The sequence below is a fragment of the Sinocyclocheilus rhinocerous genome, unplaced genomic scaffold (genome assembly GCF_001515625.1).
Source record: "Sinocyclocheilus rhinocerous isolate Xijiao unplaced genomic scaffold, SAMN03320098_v1.1 scaffold218, whole genome shotgun sequence".
Taxonomy (NCBI): domain Eukaryota; kingdom Metazoa; phylum Chordata; class Actinopteri; order Cypriniformes; family Cyprinidae; genus Sinocyclocheilus; species Sinocyclocheilus rhinocerous.
The window spans coordinates 859,865-868,949 of record NW_015664181.1 but is presented as its reverse complement, the minus strand read 5'-3'; the positions used below and the strand labels follow the sequence as shown (position 1 = coordinate 868,949).

General features: G+C 36.7%; 1 protein-coding gene across 1 annotated transcript in view; it reads left to right on the top strand.

Moving 5' to 3' along the window:
* LOC107729756 (tetraspanin-2-like) overlaps window positions 1-9,085 on the top strand; it is a 22,398-nt gene that overhangs the window by 2,987 nt on the left and 10,326 nt on the right. The window contains exon 2 of the mRNA XM_016540435.1: window positions 8,792-8,894. Within this exon, the coding sequence (XP_016395921.1) occupies window positions 8,792-8,894 (103 nt within the window). The remainder of the gene's footprint in view (window positions 1-8,791; window positions 8,895-9,085) is intronic.

The window sequence follows — 9,085 nt, the reverse complement described above, 5'->3', positions numbered from 1 at the left end:
TTTTTAGTCTGATGCACAATGGTTAATTCAATTCATTTTGAAGTGTGAGAGAAGTAACTGCATGTATTCGTCCCGAACGGTCACGGTACGGACGTCACAGTTCGGTTCGTGCAGTCAGACGATGAATACAGCGACGATCAATCCAGAATGGCGCACGCACGGTAATGCATCGCTAACTGTCACAAAAGGAAAGAGTAGAAGAAGAGACGATTTATGTGACACCAACCTAAAACGAGAACGGTGGCGAGTTCAGATTTTAAATCTGCAGTGTGCGAAAAATTTCGGGTTCTAGAGATAAACCGGTCGACCAGCCATAAATCGGAAAAATTCGTTTTTTTTAGTTTTATTTTGGCCTATCTCTATCCAGGAATTGCACACAAACTGTATGGCAATCGTTTACCAAAATGTAATTTGTGTGGAAATATTATGAAGTCTGCAAACAGGACGCTAACAGAGGATGCTAAAGAAGGACGCAAAGAGGAGAAAACACTGTACCAGGCAGATATAGAAAAATATCAATATTGAACTGGGGGAGGTGGGTTATATAAATGTATCTTTGAGGGAAACTTACTATCTTCAGAAAAGTTTTGATGGCATTTTCGTTTCCACTTACCTCCATGTTATGCAAATTAAAGTAGTGTTTATAGCGCAGAGCTGCTTTGTTTACAGCGGTAACCGCTGCTGTTCCATAAGCGCCACCTGCTGTCAGAGTATTATATTTTGTTAATATTTTGAGGACATTTTTGGTACCAAGTAATATGTGCAATAATAATGATCTATTAATGAACATTTAAAATATAATATTTTCTAATATATTTATTATTTTATTTCAATGAGTGCTATTGTCGCAATTAAAGTGTTGCTCACGTTATCTAACTGCAATTATAGTCTACCTATTATAACGATAAACTATCGTTTATATAATGTGCTTCATAAAATAAAAATACCACTACTGGTTAGATTCCTGAGGTTAACAAATGTGTTAAAATATTTTAAAAATCATGTAATTTCTTCAATGTACCAGCGAGTGTCCCTGAGAAGCACTGAAATGAATGGGCTTCAATGCTGGTACTCCACGTTCCCGTTACTTTTCAACGGCTCTGATCAGACCGAGCGCCACAACACTGTTTTAGCCAATCAGAAACAGGGTGCGTTTACGCTCATAATGGGGAGGAGTCATATGGAGTGGGGGTGGAGTCAAAGAGTGAGCGAGCGGGAGATTTGTAGAAAGAAAGATGGCTGAGGCATAAACAAAGAGAAAAATTGCAGAGGAATTTAAAAAGGATAAAAAGGGTTACGATCAGGCAAGTGTTTGGACCCGCTTTAATAAAAACTGAAAGCTTTTCCTGCGCTGGAGAGACGTTTAGCCAACGGGAAGTCGGACGGACGCCGAGGTCGCTTTGTTTCTGCTCAACACGTGAGTAGTGTTGCTTTTGCTAACTTTGCTAACTGTTGTTGTTGCTACTGTAGTGGCAGGACGGTTTTGAGTGTCATTGTTGGTCTGGAGCTCGTGTGTTGGAGACAACTCTTGTATACTCTTGTGGCATTGCTGCTTGATTGTTCATATGTATTATTATTTTTCTTGGCGCCTATAATTTGATATAGGATGCATTTGATTGAAGTAATTAACAGGCTAGCAAATTGTGTCTCTGGAAAATAATAATCTATGGCAGTGTTTCTCAACCAGTGGGTCGAGGATCATTCCGTAGGGGGTCGCGAGACTTTCTCTGTGTTCTCGGTGTTACACCGGCACAGTAAGTGCACTTCACAAAAGGCTCATTGAAACAGTGACCTCCAACGAATCGTATTTTCGAATGTCGCATGTTGAATCATTATTGCCATAATTTCTAACGCTGTTTCTAAACTGTCCTATCACAATAATTTATCACTGCCGCGAACGTCTCTTATTGGACAAGGTCCTACTCTCTTTACGTAATGTTACACACGCTAGCAGCTGTTTACCCCGTTGCTTGGTAACGACGGCGCAGGAGATTGCAATGCATTGCTATGCCAGACCTACTATACACAGCCACGGCCTGTTAGCTTGACAAAATGCATCCGTATTTTAAAAGGAAAAAAAGCAGAAGATTCAGAAACTCCTTCCACTTCAAAGGCAACAAAATGTAAACAACGCAAGTACAACCCAGACTATATTAAATATGGATTCACTGCGTCGGACGAAAAACCACAGTGTGTTGAGTGTGGTGAGGTCTTAGCAAAGGAGTCCATGAAGCCATCCAAACTTGAACGTCACCTACAGACTAAACATCCAACATGTGTGGGTAAACCTGTGGATTACTTTGTACGAAAGCGAAACCTACTTAAAAGACAGCAAAGTAGTATTGTGTCGCTCACGACAGCTTCAAAAAGCACCCTGAAGGCAAGTAAATCAGTTTGTCTCATAGTCTGCCTAATTATTGAATGATTATTATATAGTGTTTTTGTGAAATTAATTATAATAAGCATATATGGTGTAGCCTAGGTCTAAAGAGGCATTTCAGTTATTTATTTATTTCCAGCCTTAGTGGGTCATATGACTGGCATACAAAAAAAAAGTGGGTCGCAGTAGGCAAAAGGTTGAGAAACACTGCAGTACACACACATATATTATGTAAACAAAAACTTTTATTTTGGATGCTAATCGTTTGGCAGCACTAATATATATATATATATATATATATACACATACACACACACACACACACACACACATGTACATTATTGGCTTTTCATCAAAAAAGTAAAATCTTAATTAATATAAAAACAATTTTAATACTAAAATCTACCTTCATTAGTTTACTCTTGATTGAATGGACTCTAGTGCGGTTTTATTGTGTTCACTAAGGCTGGTCACACACTAAACGATTTTAAGGCCGATTTGCATCCCCGAACGATCGGGGGGTGTGGCCCAATTCGAGGCTTGTCACAAACGATTTTTTGTCCAAAAAATCCTCTATTGTGCGGTGTCATTATGATTATTTATCTGCTCCCGATCGCGACGGAGCGTCCCCGAACTCAAATCGTAGACTCTTGATCGGGCTGCTTCTGACGTGATACCCGCGATAGACAATGAGAGCGAGCAAGCGTCACCTACTGGTAGGGATGTAACGATTCACTCAACTCACGATTCGATTCGAATTCACGATTTTGATTTCACGATTCGATTCGATTCACAATTTATTTATAATTTTTTTTACAAAATGAGATTTAAGACAAATTATAAATTAAATGTGTCCTTTTATTATTGCTTGGACAAAATGCTGCACATTTCTTAGTGAAATTGAAATATAACACTATAATAATATACTAATATAGCACTTGCATATTATTGCTCTTTTGTTGGTTTTGATTGCTTCTATTGTCCTCATTTGTAAGTCGCTTTGGACAAAAGCGTCTGCTAAACGACACAATTTAAATATAATGTAAATGTAAATAACAAAACTAAATTGAAATTTTAAAACAAGCCTTCACTCTCTGCCAGCAGGCGGCGCTTAAAGCGTTTCCTTGGTTTCCGCTGTAAACAAAGCAGCGCTGCACTTATGAACTTTAATATGCATTATACAGAGGCAAGAGGAAAAGAAAAAATACCATCTAAACTTTTCTAAAGACAGTAACTTCCCCTCAGACATGGATTCATATAAACTCCTACACCTAAATGAATCGCGATTTGTTTAGCATCTCAACCGATTTGAATCGTCACACATTTGAATCGATTTTCAACCGGCTCGCAGTTAATCGTTACATCCCTACCTACCGGGTGTTGCGTGCTTCTATAGCTGAAACTTGGCAGCCACAAACATGCCATGAAAGCAGAGAACATCACCCATATTCTTTTTTATTCTTTGTTTTTCACTGTGAAACAGAACGCACGCCAGGAGAGCCAGCTGACAACGGCTCTATTTGTTTTTCTTCTCTAGTCACGTTTGATCTCGCGAGTCTCCGTGAGATCACGAGTCACTGTGAAATCGTTCCTACAATCAACAAGTGTGTGGTCTGGTCTCGCGGTCTGGTCGAATCGTCTAGTGTGTGCGTTCAGAGGATTATAAGGCTAAAAATCGGTTGAACTGTCTTCATGTCTGTGGTCTCCCATGGTTTTAAAATCGTCTAGTGTGCGGCCAGCCTAAGCTATTACACAATAATTGACATTTTAATTTGTAGCATATAATTTATAAAATGGTTCTAGTTTAGGACTGTTTTATCTAGGACAGTTTTTAGCCTTCCTGTTGCTCCAACAGAACATCATGCTGGGTATTTGAAACCATGCAAAACAAGGCCCAGCCTCTCCTGTATGCTTCAAACGGTTAAATGTAACCATTCCGTATCATAGGAAAAACGGTTGCTTATTGTTTTTTGGCTGTCTGTTAATTGACTTGCATGTTGGATAGTCTCCCAGTGTGTTTTATTTGGCTCCTAGAGTCATTTTCTAGTGCTCCCCACCAGCTGGGAGTGACAAATGTTTAACAGACTGTCAGTTTGTTGTGACATTTTTTACATAACTCAGGCACGGCCAGATACACCAAATGGCTGCAATATAACAAAGAGTGAAAAATTTAAGGGGGTCTGAATACTTTCTGTACCCACTGTACTCTTATTTATTCAGGAATCATTTGAGATTGTGATGTGATTTCCTTTGGGCAAGTTTTAGAAAATTTGTGTAGATCCATATTGTGTTTCAAAGTGGAAAGCATATGTCTGAAGCTGATTATGTAAGTTTGTTAATTGTACTTCCACATGAATGTGACAATTTACTAACAGGATTCTTATAGCTTGAGTACGTAAGAAGCAAACAACATATATAATCCAACATAAGTGGCTTTGAAATTCCTCTGTGGCTGTTAACGGTTTTTAAGATCCATGCTACACGCTGAATGAGCAAACCTTCAAAGCTAGTCTTCAGTCAGTAAAGGATCGGGTTTCTGTGGAAAGCTATTGAAAGTACCACCCTTTTGTGCTGTATTCAGCACTCCTTTATTCACTGAACCGCAATGAATTCTGAAGGGTGCATTGAACTCTGGATAATAGCGTTATCATTTCTTCAAAGATGAGGCCACATTGGCGATCACTTTTTTGTCACATGCAAAGCGGAGAGATAATTCATATACTCTGATAATAATGTTACAGCATGTCCCATGAGGTAGAACTAAGGTTGTTTTTTTTATTATTTTATGGTTGCTTTTAATACTCACTTTTATCATTTGTTTTATAAAAGTACAATCCTAGTGCTATAAACACATAAATCCACCACTGTCTAAATGAAAGGTAACCTGGTTTTCCCTGCTATGCTGCTCCTTAAAGAGATCTTCTTATCATGTGACCAGTTGTGATGCCTCAAGTTATGTATGTACACTCAAAGTCTATTAGAGAACAATACTTAAAATGACGACTGTTTTTATATTTTATTGGTGCTTTTTATCCTTTTTGTAGCTTGGCAGTATAAATCACCTTTCTGTTTTGTTGTATGAAAAAAAAAGGAGCATAGACACACTGTGCTTTTGTGTTTTATGGTAAAGAAATAGTACATTTGACTTACGTTGCATTGAAGGTTTATATTTTATCAGTTCTTGCATTCCCTGAGAATCAAACTTATGACTTTGGTGTTGCTAGTGCCATCTTTGAGCTACAGGAATGCATTATTTGGATACATATGCATTATTATTGATGGATAAAATGTCATGTAAATAATTGATAATAAAATTATAAAAAATTATTAGGGATGCACCGATACCACTTTTTCCAGTACTCGCCCGATACAGATACTTTTATTTTTGATACTTGCCGATACCAAGTACCGATACCAATATTTTCATTGCATTTGTACATTTTTACAATATTGGTTACAGAAACCAAAAGAGCAGTGTGTGGTATCGGCGTTTGGTATCGGGGCATTTTAACGAGTATGAGTACGAGTACAGGAGCTCAGTATCGGGCCCAATACCGATACCAGTATCGGTATTGGTGCATCCCTAAAAATTATAATGTTGTCTAAATGTATACATAAGCCAGCAGATCTTTTAATTAGATTGGATCTGTTATTTTAGTATTATTGATGCACTGTTGTAGTATTTATTAATATTTTTTAAAAAGTTACATTTTCAGTTTCAGTTTTTTAAAATTGTAGTAATTTTGTCATGTGCTTTTGCCATGTTTATTAGGATTTTTTTCTCGTTTTTTTATATTTCTATTTAAATTTTATTTTGTTTAATTTTTCATTTCAGTCATTTTAGTACTTAAACTTATTTTATTTCAGCTAGTTGCCCAGGCAGCATTTCTTTAATTTCTTCTCTTTCATTTCTTTCATTTTTCTTTCATTTTAGTTTCTAATGAATTCTTTAAAGTTTTTATCATAGCTTTATTTCTGTTTTAGTTTACAACAACACTGCATCAGATTAAGCATAATTTCCTGCATTTTATTTTCCATTTGAAGCTGATGTGAAAGAAGTTATTTTAAAATCTCTCTTCAGTCTTCAGTCTTGGTTGTTTGAATCCACACAAAAGTCATAGGAACCATTTAAAGAGCACATGTAACTCCTCGTCCTCCTCATCACACTGTGATTTTGTTACTGCGCTAATGGTCACATTAGATTGGCTTAAACTGTTAGTGTAAGATGTAATGTAGGACAGTGGCGTCAGTCATTGGTTATCTGTAGAGTGGTCTCACTGCGCTGGACAGCAAGGCCTTTGTCTTTGAGAGGGCAGGCAAAAAAAGAAGTGGGTCGTTGTCCTGTGCCGTTTTATGTCCTGGTGTTGCATCGGGTGGGCATGAGGGGGCAGGGGATGGCACCGGGGGTTGTGGATGCCAGCAGGGCAAGCCTGTCAGACTGGCACAGCCTGCCTGTTGATCATAGAGATGGGCACCATAGGAGACATACAGTGGCCCTAAAACTATTTAGATGCTCAAATTACACTAAAACAACATGCTTGATGCTAAACCTTTTCTCCCAAAAATTTTCTGAATTGCCTTTACAATTAACACCTGCTCTATTGAATCCCATTCCCACCAAATAAGAAAAAAAGATGCTTTGTTAAATCGGAATTATGACATAAAAAGTCAAAATTGAGATACTAAGACATAATTATGAGATAAAACTCCGAATTCTAACATAAAAAGTCATGGGACATAAAAGAATTGACATAAAAATACAAAATTATGACAAAAATGTAGAATTACGTCATAAAAAGTCAGTTATGACTAGGGATGGGTATCGTTAAGGTTTTAACGGTATTACTACTCTTACCGATACTGCTTATCGATTCGGTACTTTAACGGTATTCTTATCGGTAACAATCACCGATTGAGCTGATTCTGATGTTAAGTTTGGGTTTTTAGGGAGGAAGAAAGGTGACTCCTGTGAAGGGAAAGAAGTTGCGCAAGACGAAACGCAGCTAGTTTTTAATAGCTTTACCTCATGTCTTCTTTTGTATAATCCTTAGAAGCCAAAATCGAAATAAAAAAAATTAAATTAGCATAATAAAACAGCCACAGGCCCAAAGTGTAAGCAGATGTTTGAATGTTTAGTTCTCTCTTCTATCATAATTAAACAGGGCTTTCATGTTGCCCGTGCAGAAGCTCCTCCGCGTGAGTGCGATCTCGCTTCTGAATTGCGAATGACAAAAATGCATCATAGACAAATGTTTGAAAAACAGCTGGCGACTCTGGTGAGATAAAATTTGCAAGATAATGTATATATAGCAATAATAACTGTAAGTGTGTTTTATTAATTTCTCCAGTACCGATAGCAGAACCGTTAACGTCAGAGCTTATTGATACTCCGGTCTTTCATAATTTATCCCCGGGACCGATTAAATACCGGGTTTCGGTACCCATCCCTAGTTATGACATTAAAAGTAAAAATTATTAGAAAGTCATAACATAAAGGACAATTTTTAACATGAAAGGTCATGACACTTTTTTCTTTTACATTTTTTAATGTAAAAATTAATAGATTATGACAGAAATCTTTAATGTCATAAATGCGACTTTATCACATAATTTTAAGTTTTTGTCATAATTTCAACTTTTTATCATAATTAAAACCTTGTGTCTTTAGTATTTTTACATATTATTATTTGCCATTTTACAAAACAAGACAAGAAATTATGAGATGCAAGTCAGTTATGGTATTAAAAGACAAAATTATGAGACGTTTTATGTTTTTATATGATTTTTTACAATGATTTTGACTTTTAATATCATACATTTCTATCTCATAATTTTGACATCAAAAGTTGAAAATTATGAGATAAAGGCAATTATGTCATAAAATTCTGACATTTCTCTGAATATTATTTTCAGTTTTTGTCATGATTTCAGCTTTTTATCATTATGAATTCACAAATTTAACATTGCAAATTGAGACTGATTTAACTGAGCTAACATGAACTGTAGTCTTACTGGAAAGGATAAATATTTGTAAATATAAATGTATGTTTCCCTTTGACTTGATAACTAGGAGGCAAAAGGACTTTCTGGTGTCCTTTCAGATGGACAAATGATTGTTTCCAGTATAACAATAAAGAACTTTATCTTACAGAATTTCAATCAATACTCTATTTTAGTCAAGGTCATCCCTCAAGTTACGGTGATGGGCAAAATACAAAGTATCCTGTTCTCAAAGTCAAACCCAGCATTCGTGTGTTTGTACTTAAATAGACCTTTGCAGAATGTGAAACCAGTGACATGGAGTAAACCAGCAAATGTCACACAAACAGTTTTTTCCACTTGTTAACACTGATCTAATGAAGTGGTGATTTTTCCCTACATGTTTCTGATTTGTTTCACTCTTGTTTGCAGCTGTCGGGCTCACTGGTGTTGGCTGTGGGATTATGGTTGAGGTTTGACCCAGACACGGCCAACCTCTTAGCCGAAAATGATGCCCCTGAGCACTTCTTCATTGGTGAGTTGGAAAAGAACGTTAAAGCCCACGTCAAATGTTTACATAACAGTTTTTGTAGGTTTCATAAACTGTATAAACCTAAGCCATAATATAGTGTCAGGAATGCAGACTTGCAGGGGTTATTTGGAGAGGAAACGGGCCGTGTGTATATCTGTGAATGAGAGAAACTGTAAAAAAAAAAAAAAAAAAAA